The sequence below is a fragment of the Octodon degus genome, unplaced genomic scaffold (assembly GCF_000260255.1).
Source record: "Octodon degus isolate 3935 unplaced genomic scaffold, OctDeg1.0 scaffold00331, whole genome shotgun sequence".
In the NCBI taxonomy this organism is placed as follows: domain Eukaryota; kingdom Metazoa; phylum Chordata; class Mammalia; order Rodentia; family Octodontidae; genus Octodon; species Octodon degus.
The window spans coordinates 1,062,341-1,089,156 of NW_004524907.1; the positions used below are offsets into that span (position 1 = coordinate 1,062,341).

General features: G+C 41.9%; 1 protein-coding gene and 1 pseudogene across 1 annotated transcript in view; both read right to left on the minus strand.

Moving 5' to 3' along the window:
• Positions 1–4,595: 4,595 nt before the first annotated feature.
• Lix1l (limb and CNS expressed 1 like) overlaps positions 4,596–26,816 on the minus strand; it is a 22,533-nt gene continuing 312 nt past the window's right edge. The window contains exons 2-7 of the mRNA XM_004647846.2: positions 26,680–26,816; positions 17,185–17,348; positions 14,927–15,067; positions 6,464–6,559; positions 6,144–6,221; positions 4,596–5,631 (exon numbers count right to left, since the gene is read on the minus strand). The exon at positions 26,680–26,816 is cut by the window's right edge and continues 27 nt beyond it. Of these exons, the coding sequence (XP_004647903.1) occupies positions 5,389–5,631; positions 6,144–6,221; positions 6,464–6,559; positions 14,927–15,067; positions 17,185–17,348; positions 26,680–26,816 (859 nt within the window). The 3' untranslated portion in view covers positions 4,596–5,388. The remainder of the gene's footprint in view (positions 5,632–6,143; positions 6,222–6,463; positions 6,560–14,926; positions 15,068–17,184; positions 17,349–26,679) is intronic.
• Positions 10,665–11,326, minus strand: LOC105741203 (annotated as a pseudogene).

Here is a 26,816-nt window from a genome sequence, read left to right on the forward strand (position 1 = left end):
TGTCTGCATCTGGTACAGCAATTAACCACTAGGAAGAATGTATGCAATGTGTTAATTATTGAAACTGTCCTACCAATTTGATTTGAAATTGTCTCATTGCTATTTGTTTATCAATAAAATTATGGAAAAAATTTATTAATATTACTACAAATGGAAATCAGTATTTTTGTTCCACAAATTCAGATGAAAGCATAACTTAAAAAGTTACACCAATCACCTAAAATCACTCTTGTTAACACCAATGGTTTGTAGAAGATATAGGCAAGGGCATGACAGTAATAAATATTTTAAGACATAGCATGGAGAATATTAAGAATGAATTAAAAAACTAGTTAAGCTATTACAGTGGTGCAGTCTCTATACTAGGAAGACCTGAACTAAAGCAGTAAAAATGAACAGGACAGATTAGGGAGTTTATATAAGAGGTGTAAGTGACTAGACAAAGGTAGGGAAGAGTGGAGAATTCATCTAAAGTTTCTAGCTTAGTGAGGTGATTTCACTAACAGATTTAGGGAGTCAGAGGACGATGGAGAAATGGGTTTATTTTGGATAAGAGACTTCACAGTGCTTCTGTCATGTTCACATAGTTAGTAATGTCCTTCACGTGAAAAAGTACAAGGGATGATACAAACGCATGGTGATTGTTTAGATTTTGTTTATATATTTTGGGGGGTTTTGAGAGTCTCATGAGGTAGTTCAAGCTGGCAGTCCTTCTACCTCAGCCTCCTGAGTGCTGGGATTACAGATGTGTGCCACCATGCCCAGCTAGCTTATTTTTATTTTTATTTTTAGAGACAGGGTCTCACCTGCAGTTCAGGCTGGCCTTAAGACCCGGCTGGTCTTGAACTCACAATGATCCTCCTGCCTCAGCCTCCCAAGTGCCGAGATTATAGGCATGTCCCACCACATGCAGCCAGTGTGCCCAGCTAATTAAAAAAGTATTACAATGAGTCATGTAACCATTAGTCCTCCTCAAAATACTTTGCCTTTTTTCAAGCACACTTATCCATTCACCCTTGCCACTTTCTTTCTTTATATTTGTTTATTTATTATTTGGTACAGGGTTTCACTACACAGCTCAGACGTGTAGTGATCCTCCCGTCTACGTGTTTGTGCCTCCATGCCCAATTTCCAGGCAGCACAGTTCCCAGATTGGCCCAGTTCTGGGGCCCCCATAGCATACAGTACTGGGAATTGAACTCAGGACCTCACGCTTACCTGGCAGGTGCTTAAATCACTGAGCTATCTCCCCAGCCCTTTTGGCACTTTTTTTTTCTTTTTGTATTTAAGTAATGGTCTACAGAGTCTCACTATGTAAATCGGACTTGTAGTGATCCACTGTGTTCAGCCTCCCGAGAGCTGGGATAAAGGGATGCACCACCACACCCAGTCTCAATCCCACCCCGGGGTGGGGCCAGTACATCTCTGCGTACCCTGGGGGAGGGGCCCGCAGGGAAAGAACCCCAGGCCCACTGTGTCTGCCTAAGCAGGTGCTTTAATCCACTGAGTTATTTGTCGTTGTTTGGGGCGGGGGGGACATGCCATGCCGACCAGTTGGTCTTTATTTTTTTTTTCCTTTTTCACACAGGGTCTCACTCTAGCTAGCCTACAGTTTAGGCTAGCTATGAGTTGTTTGTAGCCTATACTGGTCTCAACTTACAATGATCCTCCTGCCTCAACCTCCCAAGTGTTAGGATGACAGGCCTGTGCCACCAGGCCCCTCCAGGCTGGTCTTGAACTTATTATGTAGCCCTAGTTGCAGTGACCCTCCTAGCTCAACCTTAGTGTTGGGATTACAGGCAGGTGCCAGCACGCCCAGCCATCCTTGCCATATTCTGATGGAGTTCTGGTCTTCTTTCCTGAGTGTTTTTATGAATCGTGATCAAACTATGGTGAATGCTGCTACCCAGTGCTATCCAAAGACAAGGCAAGCTAGTAAAGACTTTATTCACCAGATCTGGCACTGTGAGGCTTCTGGTTCTTCCTTAAAGTCAAAATGACCAGAAAGATAACCATTTGAAATTCATTCAGGACACTCGAGCAGTCAGGAAAACACAAGTAATGATACTCATATAGAAGGACTTGAACTGCTTCAGAAATCGAGAGAATGGTGGAATAAACCAGGCATGAGCTCACTCTGTAGCTCAGCCTTTGGGGTTTTTTAAAAAATCATTTATTTATTTGGTACAGGATCTCACTATGCAGCTCAGACTCAGTGATCCTCTTGTCTCAGCCTCCCTGGTGCTGGGATTATGGGCCTGTGCCACTACATCCAGTTTCAGGGGCCAGCTGGGTGCAGACTGGCACGGCATGCAGTTCCGGGGATCAACCTGGGTCCTTGCACTTGCCAAGCAGGCACTTAGACCATGGAGTGATCTCCCCGGTCCCCAGGCTTTGTCATGAACTCACAAGGATCCTCCTTCCCCAGCCTCCTGAATGCTGGGATTACAGGTATGCATCATCACACCAAACATTCACTGTATATTTCCATCATACTGTGTAAGCACTCAAAATAAATTGGAATGGAAGAAACAGGTCTGACAATTGTGTGTAGAAGAGTTTAAGGCAGCACACCGGGGATGGGTTGAGCCTCGGGAGAAGGGCCCAGGACAAAAGCCAGGCTCCTTAAATGTCTGGGGGGCGGGGGAGAAGGGCAGACTGCATTTCCCTAGCCACCAGCAAGCTTATTTTTACCACCACAAAATACAATACAAAGTTATCATTGAGTGTATATGTAAATGAACAGAGCCATTTTAGAGCTCCTGTGGTATATAGGTCTCAAGAAAGAGTCATTCTGGCTCACTAGACAAAAAATCTATTTTTAATTGTACAAAATTATACATACAAAATACATAAAAAGTACTAAAAAGAGAAAATCATCAACACCAAAAGCAGACAGATTAGTGAACATTTTTTGTCAAGTTCTTTGGGATCTTGGTTATTTGACAAAAACAATAAACCTTGGAGACTCAAGGACAGTTCTCCCCACAGCCAATATTTCTTAATGCTTCTTCCCAGAGAAAGAAGCAGAAGAGAAACTGGAGGGTTTATGGTATCTGGGTTATAAGTATCAATTAATAAAAACAAACAGATGCACCTATATTTAATGTAGGATCCTCTACTCCACCCCTACACGTGTTCCATAGAATACAAGATGAGGTCTAGAGAATCAAGGGAGCCCCTTTTCAACACCTCTACAATAGTGGGCAGATTCCTTATTTCTGATCTTTTACATAGTAGTCACCAGATGATTTCAAAAGCAAGAAAATTCCCTTTCATCTTGCCCTTATCTAATCCCAAACAGCAAATTATGATCTTCTTATTTCTAAAGACAAATAACTCAATCCAACTGTTACATGGAAAGTCCAATTTCAGGATCATCAAACTTCCCAAACTCCATTTAGAAAGTGCCCTGAACAATAATTAAGTATAGGGCTGGGGAGATAACTCAGTGGAATAAGTGCCTGTCTGGCAAGTGCAAGGTCCCGAGTTTGATCCCTAGTACCAAAACAAAAACAATTAAGTATAAAAGAGTACAGAAACAAGAAGAAAATATACCTACTACATATAATTCTCCAAAAAGTTCTCCAAGTGCGAATTTTGTAGTGTTTTTTTTTTTAATGTATTTAGTACAGGGTCTGCAGGGTCTCACTACACAGATCAGACTCATAGCGATCCTCCTGTTCTCAGCCTCCCAAGAGCTTGGATTATAGGTACACGCCACCACACCCAGTCTCAATCACTGGCACAGCATGTACCAGGGATTGAACCCAGGTCCCTGCACTCTGCCTAAGCAGGCATGTTAGTCTGCTGAACTATCTGGCTGACCCTGAGAGTTTTGTAGTTCTAATGCAGATAATTTCTCTCTTCACCCTAGAGAAAGGTGGGGAAGGAGAACCATGTCAGAAACACAGATAGCAGATCATTGGCTCTCTTTCCCTTCCTGCAGTCTCCTAAAGTTTCAGTGAGGAAGTTGCATGATACCAAAGTCTCATCTAGCTTTCCTAATTCATGCTCAAGTAATGAATGTAAAGAAAAGGGAAAGAAGAAAAATAACAGATGAGCATCTAAGGTAAACATACATCTAAAGTAGTAAACAGCAGCAACTTAGTGGAGGTGAGAGAAACTTGGCCCTTACTTGCTGAGTAGAATCGCTGTTGCTTCCACAGAGCAAAATAATAGGGTGGGGTGGGAGTGTTTTATCTCCTGCCAAGCTCAGTAGGCAGAAAGGTTTAAATGTGAGGCTTAGGGAACGAGCTGGGGAGAAGTGAAAAGGGAACGCTGAGTGATAGCACCAAACTTGATCCCTTCCTTACTATAGAATACATCTAGCAATCTAGAATTCTGGGACGGGATATATAAGCCCCAGAAGCAACTTAGATAATAACCCCTGTGAATCATGGGTATAATTATCTTGTTTCCAGGCAGTTTCATTTTTTATTTTTTTATGTATTTAATACAGGGTCTACAGGATCTCATTACACAGATCAGACTAGTAGTGATCCTCCTGTTTTCAGCCTCCCAAGCACTGGGATTACAGGCACACACCACCATGCCCAGTCTCATTTGCTGTCTCAGCTTGCCCTGGGGGCAGGGATGCTGGGGATTGAACCCCTTCCCTGCACCTTCCTAAGCAGGCGCTTTAATCAGCTGAGCTATCTCATGGGCCCTACAGGCAGTTTCAAAGGAGTAATTTAAGAATTTCTTACCATAGCTCTACTATCTTCTGAGTAATAAGGTAAGAAATCCTCAAGATAAAAGAGCATTTGGGAGCAAAGAACAAATAAGGAACTAGAGGGGAAAGAAAGGATACCACACAGATCCATCTTGAGATAAACCAAAGCCAAAGGCTTCATATACATACCCTGTTTGAGTACAAGAGAAAGCAAGAATGAGGTTGAGGGTGGGGCATCTGGTCCTCATCCAGTCTACCTATTATTTACTTATTTATTCATTTATTTTTGCGGAACCAGGGATTGAACTCAGGCCCTTGCACTTGCCAGGCAAGCACTTATTCTACTGAGCTATCTCCCCAGGCCCCCTACCTGTTCTTTTAAAAGAAGGAAATAGCACAGGCACAAGTAGTCAATTACATCATGCTATGGAAATGACTAGCAACTTTATCTGGAAGTGTAAGAGCCAACAGCACTCTAGAGACAGTCTGCTCTTTCTTGTAAAGTGGGATGAAGATGTTTCATGTGAAACTACATCCAAAAACTAGAAGTTAGAAAAGGATCTCTTAGAAATAGGAATCCAGATATAGAAGTTATACATATATATTTTTTTAAAGTATAAAACTGAAAAATTATATACAGAAGTCATCCTAAGTCTTAGAAAGGAGACATACAAAAAGCGTGTGGTGAGGATGTGGAATAGGAGGGAAGATGCCTAGCAGTTGGAGGAATGCATATTGCCCAACTGCCCAGCAGCCAGCATGAGAATATCTTTCTTCTCCTTGTGAAAGCGTAGCTCCTTGCCTGCCAGCCGAGCTTCATCCAGCTCCCGCTCAGTAGAGGCGAGCTCTCTAGACAGTGCCCCTGGCACACTCTGCTCCCGGCTCACCCAGTCCAAGGCCATTTGGTGGCGAATATCATCATCCAGGGCCCGGTGTGAATAATGAGCCAGCACTTCCTGTGGGGGGGGGGGGGGCGGGAAACGCAAAGATCACTGGGAAGGTAAAAGTTCATGTTATACCACACTGATCCACCTGCCCCCAGCTACTTGAAGCTTAGGAGTCAACTGAGTCACCATCTGACTCCCAGGGAGATTCTTAAAGGGAATCACCCTGATGGGGAAAGCAAGGCAAGCAAAAGTATCTCAATGAAGATTTAAAAAAGCAAGATTATAATGGTGGAGAGGTTCCCCCCACTTTTGTCTTCTTGAGACAGGGTCTCACTATGCGGCTCAGGCTGGCCTTGAACTCACTTTGTAGCCCAGCTGGTCTTGAACTCACAACGATCCTCCTGCCTCAACCTCCCCAGTACTGGAATTACAGGCGTGTACCACCCATCTGAACCATTTTAAATACTGAAAGTAAGGCTTTAAATATTTATAATCAGGTAACCATACGTTTGCTTATTTCTAACATAAAAGTTACCTCAAAGTAGTCCTATTCTATTCCAGTAACCCATAAAATCTCTTACCTGCCGAGAACACTGTCTTTCCCTCATGGCCTTAAGGCTGCCATTCCAATGCAGCAGTTGAAATACTGTCATTAGCTCCTAGGGGAAGAAGATATGTACCATAACAATGATTTTTATATTAGGAGACTATCAGAATTATATGGAGGAGAACTTTGTACAAAGAAGCATCTCTAATCACCAACTCTAACACGCCCTTGGAGAAAAGAAGATATTTGGATTTTGCAAAATATTCTAACAACCTTCTTTCTTTCCCTTTTTAGTATCAGTAAGTTAGAAGCTATCCCATGTTATCAAAGCCAAGGGAATAGATGGAATAGTACCTGGAACTCCAACATTGACTTGCCCTTGTTAGATTCCAACATGAATCGGAAGGCACCAATCCCCGTATTTGGGTTGTCAGCTTCTTCTCTGTTGCCCTGGTAACAGAGGACCGGAAATTGAATTTGAATCACCATTATCATTATGAATAATAATATCTGATAGAAATATAATGTGAAGTGAAACTATCTTGGGGCAGGGAGATGGCTCAGTGGAATAAGCACTTCCTTGGCAAGCACAAAGGGCTGAGTTCAATACCCAGTTCTGCAAAAAAAAGAAAAAAAAAGCTGTCCAAAAAGAAATATAATGTGAGCCACATATTTAAGTTTTCTAGTTGACACTGTATAGTAAAAATAAACAAGTGAAGTTATTTTACAAAGGGAAAACAGTAAGGCCCCCAAAAGAACTCTGATTCACCCAAAATAAAAGATTGACTTGGGTGTACAGAATCAGAGTAGCCTAGAAGACAACTGAGCATTTGAAAGGGCAAGAGTAGGGGCCATAAAAATGGGGAAATCTTCACTTGGCCCCCCTGGACATTTGCCCAATATGTCCTCTGTTGGTTTCATGACCTTGGACATCATGTCCAACTTGCAAACCTAGAATGTGCAAAAACAATATGATATAAAAATTAGGACAATGGACTAGCGCTCCTGTTAGTCCTGGGGCTTTGACAGTCAATTAACTTCTCTGTTTCTTAGTTTCTTCATTTGTAAAATAGGAATAATCATAAACATTGTTTTGAGAATTAAATACATTTTCTAAATTAAGAAAAAAATTAGTGAGATACATGTGGGCTAAAAACCAATCATAGATTCCGATTTGATTTGAAACTGTCTCATTGCTGTTTATCAATAAAACTTTGGAAAAAAAAAACCAATCATAGAAAATATAGGTGTTCTGCTGTACTAGACCTGGTGTTCAATTACACAATTCAAATCTATTCTAGGACTGGTGATGTTTTGGTGACATTGTGTAGTGGGTTTCTCTCTGGCTTACTTATTGGGAATAATTCCAGACTGTGGAGCACGCTAGGGCTTACAAAATAGAGTATGTCCTGCTTACTGGTGACCCTTTGAAACCTGATCTAAATAGGACCAAGAAACTCCTGGGCACAGGAGTCAGCTTTCTCAGAAGCAGCCAGTTCCATACCTTCCAAAATGCCAAGATAAGAACTATATTCTGTATTCTTTGAAAAGAGCACTGGCTAGAGGGCGGGAGCCAGTTGGGCTATATCTATATTCAGTTTTATCATGCAGCACTTTCCATGGGGATTTCCTCTGCATGTACCACATCTAAAACAATGCCAAGTACTTAGTAAGCGCACCACAACTGTTCGCTTAGTATTATTCTTTGTTGTTACTCTTCTAGAATCAACTGGAAAAATCAACTGGCTAAAAATCAACCCAAGTTATTTGTGGCTCATGAGAAACAATCATGACATACATGTAATTCATGTTTGTGGTGAAGCAAAGTCAGAAGGTTTGGATTTGAAATGAAAAGCTGTTTTGTTTTGTTTTGTTTTGTTTTGAAACAGGATCTCACTGTATAGTTCAGGCTTGTCTTGAAGAGTACCCTGATTTCAAACTAGCAGTGATCCTCCTGTCTCAGCCTACCAAGTACTGGGATTACAGGCATGTACCAAAGCACCCAGCAACTGGAGATGCTTTAAATGGAAGGAATGAAAAAAATAATCCTAAAAATTTGGTTTTAGGGATCTTAGGAAAGAATCTTAATATTGACAGTAATTCTTCAACATAATTTACTTAGTGCATCCCAAGGTTTCCACAATACGACACACAGAAAATAATGATCACATCTCTATGGCCAAGTGGGGTGCCTAGAGAAGCCTCCTGGCAACCAGAGTGACTTAGAGCAGAGAAGGCCAACTGGCCCAGGCCTTTCCAGTCTCTTGAAGCTGAGGGGATTCAGTATCATTACACATGGCTACCTTGTCCTATACCAGAGTGGCTCCATCTATCAATGAGGAAATTCTGAACCATATTACCCTTTTACACCTATGACAGTTAAACCAATCCCACAAACATTTTCTCACACAATACTGGATAAGTAAAAGGATCATTAGGATATAAATGGAGAGAAGTTAGAGATAATGTAATGAGACCCACTGAAGCTAGGTGACTTGTCAAATACCAGCCAATTCAGCCTTATTTTCAGTAGTACCTCTACATGCTAAAAAGTAAGTAAGGTGGGCTTCACCCTCTATCAATGGATATGACCAGTGAAAACTGTTCTACTAGTGAATGGGGATTCCACTGAGAAATGAAAAGAGAAATCCTTTAAATTCTCAAATCAGGAAGGCTTACCAAAGAGAATCAGTGGAATTCACATACTAACAGGTTCACATTTTTAAAATAGTTGGAAGGTAAGAGACACTGCAGGGTAACAGACACTCATCCAACATCTTTTTTTCTTCTTTACTATAGAACATTATTTGATGATCACCCGTCTCTCATCTATCTCAGAAGAGAGTGACTTTATTACAACTTACAAATCCTAATTCCCTTTGCCACTGATTTAAGATAGGAAATTTTGAAAAAAAAAAAAAAAGATAGGAATTTTGTTTCTTTTGTTTTGTTGTGTAGTGCTAGAGACTGAACCCAAGGCATACTAGTCACACATTCTACTACTGAGCTTCATCCTTCCTCTCTACCCCCAACTTATTTTGGGGTACAGGATTGAACCCAGTGCCTTTGCACTGAGCTACATCCCCAGCCCTTTCATTAATTTTTTTTTTTTTTTTACTCTGGAGGGTTAACAACCTAAGTTTGCCGATCAAAATTAGAGAAAAAGGAGGGCTGCAAGGAAAGCCAACATTTTGGCCCTAGCCTTCCAAGGTCAATTAAGACTCAGGACATATGACAACTTGTACTGTAACATCACATAACTCAGTAGTGTCCCAAATTTTCTGGTCAAGGAGATTAAGAGGCCAAAGAGGAAAGTGATTGATGATGTAGAGTGTGCCTAAGGAGAGTCACATGGACAGAAAACATTCTCTCAGGCTTTCACAGAGAGCACATTGGCCAAGCAATGGCCATGACTCATCCACATGGCTGACACTGACAAAGGTTCTACAATCTGAGGTACAGGGTCTCAGGATAAATCCTGAGGGGATTTCACTGACCTTATCAGACCCAAAAGCTACAACTCTTGTTGCATAGGTCTTGCTTTATCCTGGTCTTAACCATCCAGCAGAAAAGTATAAAAACGAAATATAACAAGTAAAGCCATGCTGTTATGTTGAGCTGTGGGGGACTCAGGTCAATAATTTCTGACATTGCCAGTCAAGCGGAAGACCCAATACTATTATGGACTACTGGACTCTTTTAGAATATTTTGCTGAGTTAACATACCTATAATATTCAAATAACGGAACTAAACAAAAAAGGAGATACTGATGAATGTCCATTTTGTATCTGTGTATTCAAAATGGTTAGGATATATAGTTACATTCTCTTAATGAATAGAGGGATTTATTCTAATAGTGTTTGTAAACAGGATATCACTGTCCGCATCTTGTACAGTAGTTAACCACTACGAAGAATGTATGCAATGTGCTAATTATTGAAACTGTCCTACCAATTTGGTTTGAAATTGTCTCATTGCTATTTGTTTCTCATTATTGGTTTGAAACTGTCTCATTGCTATTTGTTTCTTAATAAAATTATGGGAAAAATAAAATAAAATAATTTTTTTTAAATGTTAAAGCAGGGCCAGGGAGATAGCTCAGTAGAATAAGCACTTGCCTGGCAAGCGCACGGTCCTGAGTTCAATCCGTGGTACCACAAAAAGACAAAAAAAAAAAAAAAAAAAAAGTTAAAGCAGGAATTTATCAAAATCCATTTTTACAGTGTTTTACACACACACACACACACACACACACACACACACACACACACAAAGTCCTCAACATTCAGGCAATCAACTCTGTTCTTAGAGCTGCTTCATGAGAACAGGGGATTTATCTGCTTTCCCCAATAAGATATTTCTGTTTATATTCCTGAAAATGCTGCATTTAATCACATAACCTTTATAAGAATAATCCTTTTGAGACCTAAAAACCTTGCAGAGAGTGAAGACAGATAAGCAGAGAACCTTCTCCCAAATTCAATGACAGGTGTAGTGCAAGAGCTACATGAACGGCTACCCCTTCTAAGGTGCGCAGACACCAGTGGGCAAGCCCTAGCTGTGGAGTGTGGCCAGCCTGCATGGCATGGCCTCCAGCTTCTTCTTCCTCTTCACCCTCAGAGGCAGCCATGGCTCCTGTAAGTTCAGGCTCAGAAAGGGCATGGTCACTTTCCTGGCTGCTTTGCTTAAGGCTCCTTCTGTAATTTCAACGAGGATTTTGTCAATTTCCATCTCAGCTCCTTCTTCCATTTCTTCCCAATTGTCCATGCTTGTGAAAGTGTCCTCTAACATCTCTATGATCCCAGCCCTTGTCATCTCCTTGGACAGCTCCCACATGGTGGCCTGGCTTTCTGGGCTCTTCATAAGACTCTGTATGGCCTCCATCACTTCTGTGCTCTGCTGCAGGGACCTGGTCACACACAAAACCACAGGCCTGTCCTTTGTCCCCATAGGCATGGAGTTCATGTGTGTTTTCGATGCATACATCTTGCTCTGAGCCTTCCTCGAACTGGCCATGTCCTTGGCCAGAACCACACAGACATCCTTCTGACCCTTCTTGGAAGCATCTTTGACAGACCATTTCACTTTTCTTCTTCTCTTTGGACATCTCTCATTTGTCTGTCAACAACATTCTTTTCTTTTTTTTTAAATCATCAATGATCATTCAGTGACAGCTATTTGGGTGACTTCTTCTGGGTTTTTCCAAAGAACATCATGGCAAACTGAACTTGTATTGCCCCTTCCGCCCTAGCCTTTTACAAATTAAGATTACTTTGAGAGAGGGCCTTGCTAAGTTGCTAAGACTAGGTTTAAAATTGTGACACTTTTGCCTTAGCCTCCTGAGTAGCTGGAACAGGCATGTACGACTGCCTGGGTTAAAGTGGGAATTCTAGCAATGGAAACTTGATAGATCTTGTGGAAGGACTTCTGTGAAAGGATGCTTTACTAGTAAAAGACAGAAGATAGTCTCATTCCTGTATTTCATGTCTAACATTCTGTAGCCATCTTGTGTCGTGAGGGAAGCCAATGCGGATAAAGATAAAGCTAATATCCAGGAGACAGCTGAGTGGAAAGATAGAATCTGGACCAGTAGATGATAACACTCTTTTCCTTTTTTCCTTCTCTGTTGCTGTCTGTCTCTCCCTTCCCCCTCACTTTCTCTCCCTCTCGTCCTTCCCTTCCTCCCCCCCTCCCCCTTCCCCCTCTCTCTGCCTGCCTTCCTTCCTTCCTTCCTTCCTTCCTTCCTTCCTTCCTTCCTTTTATCTTTCCTTCAATACTCTCTTCCTTCCTTGCTCGCTCACTTGCAATGAGGTCCTGATATGCTGTCCAGGCTGCCCTGGAACTCCTGGGCTCAAGTAACCCTCCAGCTTCAGCTTCCCAGGTATCTGTGACTACAGGTGTACACTACTGTGTGCAGAATTAGATGATGACATTCTCAATCTATGCAGTCAACTGGCCCTGAAAACTGCCCTACTTCTGTACTTACTGTCATGTTAGATAATGAAGTTCTTTCTTTTATTTCCTTAAGTCAACTTGCAGTGAGATTTTTCTGTTACTGCATCCACAGGCATCTAAAGAGATAACATGCACTAAGTGCTTAAATATCGTTCCCCCCCTTTTGGTACTAAGGATAAAATTCAGGACCTTATGCTTGCCAGGCAGGCACTAGGCCGCTGAGCTATCCCCCTGGCCCTTAAGTATCTCATTTATCCAGTAACGCCATGTAAGATAATTTCTATCCTGCTTTGCAGATGAGGAAAGTGACACTTGTTCTAAGTGTGTAATTGGTAGAACCATAATTCCAGTACAGTAAATTCAGAGGCCATGTTCATAACTACTGCACATCCCACTTTCTATATCCAAAGCTAATACTGAATGTTATATCACAAGGTGACTTAACAGTAGCAAATGTACTTCCTGATTTTAATTGGGTTTGACAAAAATTTTCTCCCTAAATATGCTGCTGATTAGGACAAAAAAAAAAGGGAGAAAACAGATAGGTTCTTAGTAACTGAGGGAAACCCAGCTCATGATTTAGGGTGTTCAACAATGAAAACATGAAGCAGATAATAAAGCAAGTTAGTATATGTAATCGTACCTTAACTAAGTTCACAAAGAACAGAAAAAGAAAACTGGTGTGACTTTGTTACCTCAATCAAGGAGTTTGTGGGGTGGAGAAGAAAGGCGGTGCTAATTTCTAAGATGCACCTCTCAGCTAAGTGCGCGGTGTTCTGATCTTGCCTGACCACGTACGCGCTGTATCACATTACATAAAACTTCACTTCTGCGGCTGGTCTCCTCGTCCCGAGGATGGGTACATTGTACTTACACCTCCTGGGAGTGCTGTGGCGATCAAAGGATCAAGTGGATGGGAATCACTTAGCGTAGTGCCTGTTAGCTATGGTCACTGCTGTCATCATCGCCACGATTTGGAAAAGTTTTTTTTTTAAAGAAAGTAAATAAATTACCCCTTTCCCATTCTTAAAAGGGGAGAAAGACAAGACACTGTAATAAAGGGGCTTTCTATTAATAAGATGAAGTAGTAGAGGTAAGACACAAGTGACAATAAAAGCAGTCATTTTAAAACATGACCACTCTTGCCAGGTTCAGTGGCATATACCTGGTGCACAAGTTAGTGACTTAGAGACCCTGTTTCACAATTTTTTTTTTTTTTTAAGAAGCTAGGGATGTAGCTCAGTGGAAGAATGCAGTACTGCAAAAGAGAATCAAACAAGGGCTCATAAGATAGCTCAGAGGACTAAATGCCTGATTAAGCAAAGGCAGGGATCCCTGGCACTACATGCCACACCAGCCCTGCCCCTGGGCACGCTGAGCCAGCCACTGAGACCCTGTGTGGTGGTACATGCCTGTAATCCCAGCACCAGGGAGGCTGAAAACAGGAGGATCACTATGAGTCCGAGCTACATAGTGAGACCCTATACCAAATACACACACACACACGCGCGCACACACACACATACACACAGAGAAAATCAAACATCAATCAAACAAACACACACACAAGGAAACAAACAGCCTAGATCTCACAAGCTCTCTTGTTCTAACCATGTGATTCTTTGAGCCACCTCTTTAGCAAGACAGATATCAGATGTTGGCCCCTTGACCTTGTACTGTAATCATGAGTCGATAAACCTATTTTCTTTATAGCATTTAAAAAATATATCCATATGTATACTGATATTATACCTATATGTTCAGCAATAAAGAAAAATGAAATCATGTCATTTGCGGGAAAATAGATGGAAAGTGACACCATAATGTTATGTGAACTAAGTCAGACATAGTGCTGGGGAGATAGCTCAGTGGCAGCAGCGCCTGCCTGCCAAGCGCAAGGTCCTGAGTTTGATCCCCAGTAAAAAAATAATAATAATAACAATAATACATCAGGCACAGAAAGTTAAATATCATAGATGAGCATGGTGGTACATGCCTGTAATCCTAGCACTTTGAGAGGCTGAGGCAGGAGGATCACAAGTTTAAGCACAGCCTGGACAATCTGGCAACTTAGTGAGACCGTGAGTCAAAAAAAGGGATAGGGTGGCAAAAAGGCCCTGGTTCAATCTCCAGTACTGCAAAAATAAATAAACAAAAATTAAATTTAAAAGTAATTAATTGATTAGTTGGTTTTTGTTTGTTTGCTTGTTGTTGGTTTTTTTTTTGTATTTTAGAACAGGGTCTACTGGGTCTCACTACACAGATCAGACTCATAGTGATTCTCCTGTTTTCAGCCTCCCAAGAGCTGGGATTACAGGTGCACACCACCATACCCAGTCTCAATCGCCATCTCAGCATGCCCCACAGGCAGGGCCGCCCCCTGCAGGCAGAGGATCCAACCCCAGCCAGCCTCTGCATCTGCCTAAGCAGGAACTTTAATTCACTGAGCTATTTGGCCCTTAATTAATTAAATTACAAACACACACACACACACACACACACACACACACACACACACAATGGGATTAAGGTTTTAAACTAAAATCACCAAAAGCAAAATTGAAGCTCAATAACCTGAACTTTTGTATAGCTCTAAAATTCCATAAATCTTGAATTAAAGATGAGACATCAAAGAAACACAATTAAAGAGACAGAACAACAAAAAGCATACAAAACCCAGCTACAGAATTAGAGGCTGAAAGAATTATAGAATTAAAGACTTGAACTGTGGCACGCATGATGCAGAAAGCTGACGGAATAAACAGAACAGAGATACAGACAAAAAAGGGAGTAAGAGCTCGTGCTTCGCAGCCTGCCCTCCCATCCTTCACTCTCCTTCCTCCCAGCTCCGAGTTACTTACATTGAAAGATGCCAGGGCCTCAGAGACGCTCTTCTCGATGAACTCGTCAGTGATTCTTCGAGAAGGATGTTCATTGAACACAGAGTTCATTAGTGCTATCTTCGCTGCACTCCTCCGGGCCTCGGCCTTCGTGGGGCAAAACTAGGGAGAAAAGAGAGTGAAAATATGTGTAGCCATGCATCTGAGAGGGAGGCAGGAGCAGTGGAAGGAAAATGCTTGTGATAGAAGCCATTTGGACACTTTCAGGATAAATCAGTTATGTTTAACACACTTTGAACAGTTTTTATTATAAAATGGTTGGGATTTTTTGGAAACATAGCCTTTATTCAACATCCTGAAGTCATTAAGGAGCTGGAGACAGCTACAGCTCATACACCAAATTGAATACAGAATGAGGAGGGCTGCTGAAGTCAGCACATAACCACTGGACATGAAAAATACCTCTGTTTAAACTGTCAACAGAATTAATTACTCAAAAGCCAGATTCTGGCCAGCTTGTGGGAAATCTGTATCTCGTTCCCTTGCTCTGCAGACAGGCAAGGCTTTCTTTGGATTCCTCTAGATAACCCAAGACTGAACAAAGCTATGTTTAGGCTGCTTCTGCAGGGAGAGCCTCTGGTCTCCATCAGACGCACCCTCTGGATCTCAGCCTTTTCTTTTAGCTGTGAATAGGCAATTCCCGAATAATGCGGGGAGCCAAAGCAGCTCTCCCTGAACAGGGTCTTAGTCTGAAGAGGAAATGTATAGTCTTCCCTGCCCCCTTCATTGGAAGCCAAGAGAAGAGGGGAGGAGAGCTGACCTGGGAAAAGCAAGAAAAAAATTAAAACACAACTCATGATTTTACTTTGTATCTGACATAGATGTCAGAGGGTAAGTCTAATTTTCAGGTCTTAAATTGTTCAACTTAAAATCCTTGGCCACCAAGCATTCCTTTATAATTCCTCATCACTGGCTACTCTTTGTCACTTATGATTGTGACTAGAGGAAAGGAAGAAAGCAATACTGTAATTTCTAAAAATACAGGATATGTTATACTACTTAACCATCTGCACTGTGAATAATAACTAATTTACTTCAGCTTACAGTTCTCTCAGGGACAACACTTGGAGCTTGACATTTTTTTTTCTCTCTCTCCTTGAGCTTGACATATTAACCCTAAGTCCTTTTGTTTATTTTGTTTTGTTTCTTGAGACAAGGTCTTGCCATGTAGTTTGCTGTTCTTGAGCTCACTATATAGCCCATAATGGCCTTGAACTCACAGTAATCCTCCTGCCTCAGCTTCCCAAATGCTGGGATTACAGGCATGTGATAGCACACTAGCTTTTTGCTTCTTCAGTTTCTTTGCTTCTGTTTCTCTATTGCTAGAGTGCTGACCACTCTCTAGAGCTATTGCTGGAAAAAGCCATGTGAAGAAAATCACCAGGAAAAAATTCACTTTCCAAAATGGGCATAAGATATATAAGATAGAAAAGGCCAAGATAGATACTTCTACTCTAGGGGCCGGGGAGATGGCTCAGTGGAATAAGTGCTTCCCTGGCAAGCGCAAGGGTCTGAGTTCAATCCCCGGTTCCCCCCAAAAAACAAACAAACAAACAAAAAAGATACTTCTACTCTTTCAGTAAATAAAAGAAATTAAATGACTATAATGGATCAATTATAGGCACCATAATAAAATTACCAGATTATTATTGAACACATTGTGATGAGGTGGAAAAAAGAAGGAAAGATTTAATTTTCTAGTAAGAGAAGGCATGAGTGTATCCAGGACATACATTTATTTCTCTGAGGATCTGAAGAGCATCTTTTAGTCACCTGATGCTCTCTTGGAGAACTCAAACATTGCTTTCTTTATTAAGTCCCTAGGAAACAATACTGGGGGACGCGGAATAGTGCTGTAGGCCCTCAGGACGCAACAGCAGGCAGTTGGAATGCACGACAGAAGCCAGACCAGAATGAGGCAGTCTGACATAGCAAGCAAGTGAATACCCTGTTGGTAGTCTGATATACCAAGCAAGGGCACATTTATAACTGCTGAAATTCAAAATGGGCTTGAGTTTGGGCAGACTGAAAGAGAAGCACACTACCGAAGTTCTTTCATGATCTCATGAGCCTCAGATGCTTGCCAGAATGATTTTCCCAGAATTGGTTAGGTCCTCAAGCATCTGATTTAAGCAGAGATTTAATGACCAAAGCAACAGAAAAAGTCCTTATTTGTACCTATACTTTTATGTTTAATACTGCTGCCTCACAACTCTTACCTGAAAACTCCCAAAGCAACTTCCCCCAGGCAGCGTGACATAGCAGACATAGGGAGGGCTGTTGGAAGGAACCATCTCATACACCACCAGAGCCCCGTTCTTCAGGTCGGCCCCACGAGACTGCTTCATCTGCCAGAATTCCTGTAGTGCCTCCACCACATTCACTAAAGGAAGAGAAGGAGTTAAGTTACCTGCAAGTGGCACTGTACTTCAGGGCAGTACCAGTAATCTCAACCCACATCAAGAGTCTCTTAACTCATCTGTCAATATTTAACAACATTTAAATTAATAGACTGGGACTGACATTAAGCTAATTGTGTAGGAAGAATGTATATTAAAAAAAAAAAGATGACTATATGCATGGCCTCCTCCGCAGTTACTAGTTTACTGATTAGTCCTAGACACCAAAGGAAAATAACTTAATTTTTTTTATCTTGTATTTATTTATTTGGTATAGGCTCTCACTATGCAGCTGGGACTCATAGTGATCCTCCTGTCTCAGCCTCCCCAGCGCTGGGATTACAGGTGTGTGCCCCTACACCTGGTTTCAGTGGCCGGCACAGCATGCAGTACTGGTACTGGGGATTGAACCCAGCTCCCTGAGTTTGCCAGGCAGGCGCTGAGACTGATATCCTCCCAGCCCCAAAATAACTTAAATATTGGTGGCACAGTTTCCAAGGCCAGCAGATGATTATCACCACTAAAGGAAGAAGATTATTTCTCAGTTGGCCAGCTGGCCTAGGACAATATTCTTTCATGATTAGTCCTAACATTTATTGAATGCATATAGCAAATTGTATGTAGTATTTTACCCATTTGAAAATAAACCGTGTATAGCCAGGCATGGTGGCGCATGCCTGTAATCCAAGCACTTGGGAGGCTGAGGCAAGAAGGTCATTTGAGACCAGCTTGAGTTATAAAGTGAGCTTAAGGCCAGCCTGAACTGCATAGTGAGACCTTGTCTCAAAAAGACGAAAGAAAGAAAGAAAGAAAGAAAGAAAGAAAGAAAGAAAGAAAGAAAGAAAGAAAGAAAGAAAGAAAACGAAACATTGTGGGATGTAGTGGTGCACAGCTGCCTATAATACCAGCACTCGGGAGGCGGAGGAAGGGGAACCACCACAAATTCAAGGGCTGCCTGGGCTACATAGTGAGTTCAAGGCCAGCCTGAAGTACATAGTGAGACCCTGGCTCAAAAAAAAAAAAAAAAAAAAAAAAAAAAATCAAGCAAGCAAGCAAGAACTCATAATGCAGGTACTTTTGTTGTCCCCATTTTACAGATGAGGGAAATAAGACAAAGAAGGGTTAAACATTTTGTCCAAGGCTATAGCAGCTAGAAAGTAGCAGAATGAGTATCAAACTCAGGTAGTCTCAGTTCCAAAACCAACAATATTAAACCAGGACTGTCTTCACAGTGAGAAACCTTGACAAATGAGGCGATGTCTCCCTCCACAGACAGAAAACAAGACTGCTTACTGCTTCTTATAAAAGGGCAGGCTCCCTAAGCTCAGTGTTTCTCTCTTACGATGTAACCCACAGAAGGATCCACCTGAGCCCTCTGCATCATACTTGCCAGGCAAGGGGAACGTAGGATGTCCATGCTATTTGCTATGCCTTGAGCATCATACGGTCTTTTATCTCTGACCCAGAAATCTCTTGACTAGGGCCAGCTAAATAGCTCAGGGGATTACAGCACACCACCACCACCACCATCACCCTCCGCCAGTGCTGAGACAGCAATTGACTCTGGGTGTGGTGGTGCACACCTGTAATCCCAGCTCTTGGGAGCTGAACACAGGGGGATCACCACCAGTCCCATCTATGTAGTCAGACCCTGTAGACCCTGTAAACCCTTACTAAAATTAAAAAACAAAAAACAAAACCTCTTGACTTGTACTAGCACCTATGAAATAGTAACTGGCTAATTTATTCCTTGTAAGTAGGGTGAAATCAAACTCCATAGCAGACACTGTGTTCAGTCATTCCACAAGTAGGTATTGGGTACCTACTCTGTGCCAGACTGTGTGCTGATTTCTAGACTACAACAGTGAACAAAAACATGCAGAGCTCCTTTTGTTTATACAGCCTACAGTATAGAGGTAGAAAGATGGTAACCAAATAATAATAAACACTTATGTACGTGTACCAATTCCCCATGATGAATGTAATCATTATGTACTGCCAACATAAATAAAAATTTAAAAATAAAACATACATACAATTTTAACTGTGATAAATATTATAAAGGAGTAGGTAGCAGGAAATGTAGGAGTATCTGCTCTAGGTAAGAAAGTCCAAGAAGTGATATCTAAGTTGAGGTATGAGTGGGAACTCAGTAGGCAAGAGGTGAGAGAATAGTGCTCTGAGTATAAGGAACAGCATATACAAAGGCTGTGACAGCAGGGATTGTGGTGAATAAAGGGACTAAACAAGACCATTGTGGCTAGGACAAAAGAGAAGGGAAGGGACGTATAAGGAGACGAGGTTGTAAAAGGACGCAGAGACCACACTGAGTAGGGCCCTTCAGGCCATGTCTGAGTGCTGGCTCTAAGAGGAGACAAGATAGGAAGTAAAACTGCAGGATCTTAGCAGGGATCAATTCGCCTTTGGAAAGGATCATTTTGACTGTAGGGTCTCACACATTCCAAATGCCTTTAAAGTTTCATAAGAAATTACCACTCCAGGCCAGGGAGACGGCTCATTGGTCTAAGCACCTGCCTGGCAAGCACAAGGACCCAGGTTCGATCCCCAGACCCTATGCGGTGCAGGGCCTCATGCCATGCTGGCCACCGAAATCAGGGCACGCCTGTAAATTCCAGTGCTGGGGAGGCTGAGACAGGAGAATCACTTGGAGTCCTAGTTGCATAGTGAGACCTTGTACCAAATACATACATAAATAAAAAAGATTTTTAAAAAAATTTTTAAAAAGAAAAGAAATTACCACACAAGGTCTGGGGAGATAGCTCAGCAGTCTAAATGACTGCCTGGCAAGCAAAAGGTCCCTAGTTTGATCCCCTGTACCGCATGCTGCCCTGAACCAGGCGTGGTGGTGCATGCCTATAATCCCAACACTGGAGAGACAGACAAAAGGATCACCCGAGTCTGAACTGTGTAGCAAGACAGTGTATATATAAATAAATAAACTGATTAAAAAAAAAAAAAAAGATGGGCCGGGGATTTGGCTCAGAGGCACAAGCGCCTGCATGCCAAGCACAAGGTCTTGAGTTCAATCCCTGATAACAAAAAAATAAAGAAATAAGTAAAAAATAAAGAAATGGGCCTGGTGACATACCCCTGCAATCCTAGCACACAGCAGGCTGGGGCAGGAAGATTGTTGCAAGTTTAAAATCAGGCTGGGCTACAAGTGAGTTTAAGCCATTACCCGTCCACCCCACCCTCCCAAGAAAGTTGAGTTCAAGGCCAGCCTGAGCTACATATCAAGACTCTGTCTCAAAAAAGAAAAAAAAAAATATTACTCCCTCCCCTCCCCACAAATTACCACACATAATCCTTGATGCTTGCAACAGAAATTCCCTCCCACTCTTAATTACAACATGTTGCATTAGTTCAGTTCTGCCAAGAGGACACCAACATGGGCTAGATACACAAGAGGTATATTGGCGAAGTAGAAGTCAGGGAAAGCCTCAGCAAAGCTCTCACACACGGGGAGCAGAGGGCAGGAAAGAGGCTCAGATGAGAGTCTCAGGCTGTGGTATCGTTCCAAAAAGTTTTGGTCAAGCTAGTGTGAAGTCCTCATTACAAAGGAATCCACTGCTCACCAGGATGTACATGCGCTGATATCCCTGTTGTGCCTAGTTACTGGCTGGTGGCCATGTACAGCAAGTGTGACCTCAGTACCTATGAGGTGAGGCATTTAGAGGGGGTCAGGAGCTGAGGCTATCAGTTACAGCCCCCAAAGCCAGAGAGCTGATTAGTGCATTTTCATTAAGCCAAAATTTGAGTACTTAATAGGTCCAGACCTCTGTTCTAGTTGTTAGGGATGCAAAGAGTAAAACACAGTCCCAGTCAGCACGGTATTCAAAATCTGGTGGCCGACAAGTTATCTCATCTCTTCTATCTCGTCTGCTCTGTAGCCTCATGTACCAGCCAGAGTTTTGAAAAGCAAAAGCAGCTCTTTTCTAATGCCCTGTATTTAGCTGACTTTTTAGACTGTTCATTCTTCTACTGAAAGACAGCATAAAAAGAAAACACTTTTTCCCACCCTTGGTTTTGGCAAGGGTTCTTCAAAGGTCACTGCAGCCCAGAAAGCTTAGCCATCTCTGTTCTTTCCATTGAGATCTTTTCAGCCCCAGCTCCCTCTTCGAAACAATTCAGCACAATGTATTGAGTGACTGCTCTCCTGACATGGAAACAACAGGGAGAACAGTGAGATAAAGGAGCGGGGCGGACAGCACTGTAATTGGGATGGTCCCACTAAAAAGCATATGTCCATTCCATAGCCAGTTAAATGCTTCTTGGCACAGGATTTTTTTTTTTTTAATGATCAGTTAAAGCTAAACAAAATGGGGGATCTTAGTCCAGAAATATGGTATGAAGTGAGAAACCAGGTCAAGAGAAAAAAAATAACTGTGAATGGCTATAAAGAGACTTTTATTGCTGGAGGGAACTTTAGATATCATCTAGTCCAGCTTACACTAAGGAAGCCAGATGACTTGCTTAAGGTCGCACTGCCATGACAGACTTGGCTAACAACCTGTCTCAAAACTGTTAAGTAAAATTATATGTACAGGGCTGGTGAGATGGCTCAGTGGTCTAAAGCACCTACTTGGAACAAGCTTGGGAAAGCACAGGGACCGCGGTTCGACCCCCCAGCACCACATGCCAGCCAGCCCCGCCCCCTGGTGGGCTGAGCTGGCCACACACACAATAAATAAATAAATGTTTAAAAAAAAATTAAAAAAAAATTAAAAAAAAAATAAATAAAATAAAATTATATGTACATATAGGGGCATGGGTACCTATAGTTTTTAAAATCAGATTTTCAGAAAGGAACTATGGGGCTGGGGAGATAGCTCAGCAGTCTAAGTGCCTGCCCAGCATATACAAGGAGCAGAGTTTGATGCCCAGTCGGTACTGCAGGAAAAAAATAATAATAAAGAACCAGAGAGAGAGAGAGAGAGAGAGAGAGAGAGAGAGAGAGAGAGAGAGAGGAGAATCAGGTGTGGTGGTGCATGCTTATAATCCCAACACTTGGGAGGAGAATCAATGTGAGTTCCAGGCCATCCCGGGCTACACAGTGAGCTCAAGGCCAGACTAAATTATGTAGTGAGAGACCATGTTTAAAAAACAGAAGAGGGGCCGAGGAGATGGCTCAGTAGAATAAGCACTTCCCTGGCAAGCGCAAGGGCCTGAGTTCAATCCCCGGTTCCACCAAAAAATAAAATTAAATTAAAAAATAAAAAATTGAGAGGTGAGTAAAAAAGGTTTTCTTTGATAATATAGGCTTGTTAAAGTAGGCTGAACCAGCTTCATTACAATTATTATGGAAAATGAGGAAATCGGTTAACAATATTTTACCTGATATTTCCGTTTCTTGAAGGCACACATGAAGAGCCTATAGTGTACATTCTCTTTGGAAGAGAGAGATGTGAAGTAACAGTAACTGCTGTAGAGTTATGTTAAACAGTATAAGGACCCCTGCTTAGATATCCATATCTAATCCTTGGAATTTGTCAGTGTTACCTTATTTGACAAAGACTTTGCAGTTGTGTTCAAATTAAGGAATCTGAGATGGGGAGATTATCCTAGATTATCTGTATAGGAAGAAGCTCAGATTTGGTGAAACAGCAGAGGCAAAGGCATGAAAGCAAGGACCTCTGCCGCATAGGCAGAGTGGAGAGATGCCATCACAAGCCACGGAATGCAAGCAGCAAGGAACAGCTTCTCCCCTAGAATTTCTGGAGGGAGCACAACCTTGCCAATAGCTTGATTTTTAGCCCAGAAGCACTGGTTTCAGATTTCTGGCCCTCAGAACGAAGGGAGGATAAATTCCTGTTGTTTTAAGATGTCAAATTTATGATAATTTGTTACAGAAACCACAGGGAACTAATATGATTAAGCCAACATTTCTAAGAATTGGAAAAAAAAATAAAATAAAAATTGGAAATACTCAGACTAATCATATTAACTCCAATCACTTATAGGAAAAGAATTTCTCTGTGCTTGTGAGGAAAAGAAATAACTAAATAGAAAATATTATGCAATATTCATTTATCCAAACTAGTGGAATAGCTGGGCAGAACCTCCAGTCATAAAGCCATATTGTAACATAAAGGGAAAGCAAAGATTAAGAAAAGGTTTGAAGAGGAAATTTTATCATTTGTAAAATTTGCAAAGAAAGAAACTTGCTCAATCATGCCAATTCAGGGATTGCCAGATGTCAAACATGAGAAAGGACTGTTTGCCATGTAGGGAATAGAGGCAAAAGAAATAGTAAAATTAATAGTATCTATTATATGCATAGTTATATGTATAATAACCACTTATTGAGTACTATGTACTACATGCTTTACACTCATTATCTTATTTAATTCACACAAAACTATCAAGACAGGTATTGCAATACCCATCTTATAAAAGGTAAACAGTTGAAGAGTAAGTCAGAAGTGGCAGAGCCAGGATTAGAAACACTCACTTGGCTCCAAAGCCAAACCTCTTTCTATTGTATTATTATTCTACTTAGCTGCGCCATTAATTTTCATACACGGTCTGTAAAACAGACTGTGGGCTCCATCAAGACAGGGACTAAATATCTGCCTTGTTTACCACTGCATCTGGCAATCAATAAATATTTATTAAATTAATAAATGGAACATATGAAGCATAGGCAGATGAACTAACTTGTCCAAGAGCACACAGCCACTTTGACCAGTCTGCTGATTCCAAATCCTACACAGTACAGATTCATTAAGATCCAAAGACCCACTGAGCTGTGTGCTTCTTGGGCAGTGGGGGTGGGGAGAGATAAAGGACAAACAGGTGAAATAGTGGAAATGGTATACTGTTTTGTTTTTTGGTACCCAACACAAGTGAAGGTAAATTTCAAAGCTGTACTGGAAAATATATGTTCGGAATAGTGGGGAAGAAGATGAAGGATGTGAATCGAAGATTATGTGTAAAGCATTGCCTTATCGGGCAATGATCTGGACAGAGACCAAAGTAAATTATATTCAGGGGAAAAAGCCATCCCCCAAACACCATGCTCTCAGTCATGAGTATATGGGTGCTGCCAACGGCAGCTTTGCCTATTAATCGAAGCCGAATAAGTGGTTCCATGTGGTGAAGAACTCCTGAGCCAAATCAGCAGAGATTCTGCTTGCCTGAGGCTGGACTATCTGCCAAAGTCTCTCCAAGTACTGGCTGGACAGCCAGACTGGAAATGAGAAACTCAAGAATAATGAGGACTGTGATGAGAGGCCGGGAGGGTGCAGGAGAGAAGCAGCATCTCAGGCCTGACTGATTGTTCTTTGTCAGCACAATCCTTTTGTTTCTCCCTCTTTCTAAGGAAATCAAAGTTTTTCCAAAGTTCCCACTTGAAAAGCCCAAACCAGGTACTCTCCAGGTTAGCACAGAAAAGAAAATGAATATTCCTCTCTAATAAATAAATGTCTATAAGCTTCCAAGAGGAAGAATTCAGATTTGGGGCTACCCACTCCTAGCCACCACCATGCCCAAGGCAAAGACTTTCCCTGGGTCTCTACTTAAGGGGCCTGAGGCCAATAGGCTGGCCATCCATAGCATCGTTAAAACTTTGAATTAAACTGGCAAGTAAAACTTTGTTCAAGATGAATTTCAAAATCATATCCACTTGTATCCCCAGCACCCAGAAGAATGCCACTAGGAGTTTAAACTGAAGAATGAAAGAAAGGCCATGTTTGTGGTGCACACCTATAAGCCAAGCATTCTAGCACTTTAAGAAGCTGAGGCAGGATGATCACAAGTTCTAGCCCAGCCTTGGCAATTAATTTAGTGACTTCCCAAGTCTCTGCCTCAAAAAGGAAAAGAAGGAAGAGGAGGAGGAGGAGGAGGAGGAAGAGGAGGAAGAAGAGGAAGAAGAGGAAGAGGAGAAGGAAGTTGAAAACTAATGGCAAAATAATCAGTAGGTACACATAACAAAATGGATCTATAAATCTGTTTTTATTGGAATCTTTGTATGCCATCAGAATTTAAGAGTGGAGAACATCAGCCATGCTCTTTTTAGGGAAGTATGAACCAACAAACTGAGATTATAATGATCATTTAAAAGTACTAGTTATAAGTCAACTACAATATCTCAATTAATCCATATCATAACCCTTGAGGAAGCTGAAGCTCAGTAAGACTAAGGCCCTTCCTGAAAGACAGACTGGGCATGTGATAGAGACCTCTAAAGCTTTTTCACTTTCTCAAAAAAAAAAAAAAAAAAAAAAGGTTGTTTATAGAGAAAGCCAACTTTTCTCTGTATTAAATTAAAGTTAAAGCTATAGCTACTTCTGTATCCAGCAGAACAGAAGCAATGTCTTGGAAATTCCAGACTTAAAGTCTAAATTTCACACCTTCAGTACATATTCCTTGTTACATAAACTATAAAGTTGGAACTAGCATTCAGACAGGAAATTCTACCTTGTTTAAACAAAAACAACAACAACAAAAATTCCACATTCCCCTTCCCAGAAACTAGGCATTCTTTTTTTTTTTTTTATTTTTAAGTAGGCATTTTTAAACTGAAGATTTCTAACTGAAATAGGGTTTCTACCTGGCTCATTTCCACAGAATTTTAACATCGAGAGAGCCAAGGCCTGGGATTTATCCTCAGCTCCTGGGCAGAGGCCAGGAAAACAGAGCCAGACAGAGAGCCTGGAGTTGTGAGGCTCCATACTAAAAAACACCAAAGTAAAGTACTGAGTCACAGGAAGTTAGTGTGGGCTCAGTGGTATGGGTCCAGATTTGGTCACAATTATGAGTGACTCTAGGTGCTACCTAATTCCCTAGCAAATCTAAAGCTGCACTGGGAATTTTAAAGTAAAGATGAGTAAAGAATTTTAAAAATCAAGAGTAAGGAGATGGAGAAACTTAAAGGGGGTGGGGGTGGGTGTCTACACTGCCGAGATCAGAAAGGAACGACTGAGGGGGCATGGATGAGAGACGTCTGGACTCTGAGAGAATGGCAGGATCCTACACAATAGGGACGGGTTCTCCAAGGCAGAGATGCTAAGTCACTAGTAGCTGCGTGAATTCCATTTCTGGTATAGAATAGGCTGGAAGAAAATAGGATTGTATATGGAAAAAAACATTCTGGAGACTATATTAATAACGACAGGGAGGGGAGAGGAAGCTTCAACGTGTGTATGAGCGTGTGCGTCTGTGCGTGTGCAGCCCAGAAGGAAAACTCCCCAAAAGGAAATGCATGTGAGGGCTGCACGCCAGGACCCGCTAAGCGCTTGTGGGAGCCAGGCTCCTTGCAGAGGGTGTCCGCGGGAGCCAGACCCTCAGACTCACCTCGGCCATAGCCCTGCGTGTGCTTGGCGAAGCTCCGGACCACGGCCTCCACCGCCTCGCGCAGCACCGCCGGGCTGCCCGCGGCGCCGGGGGGCAGGGACAGCCCCGCGGCCCCAGACAGGAGCAGCGGCGGCGGG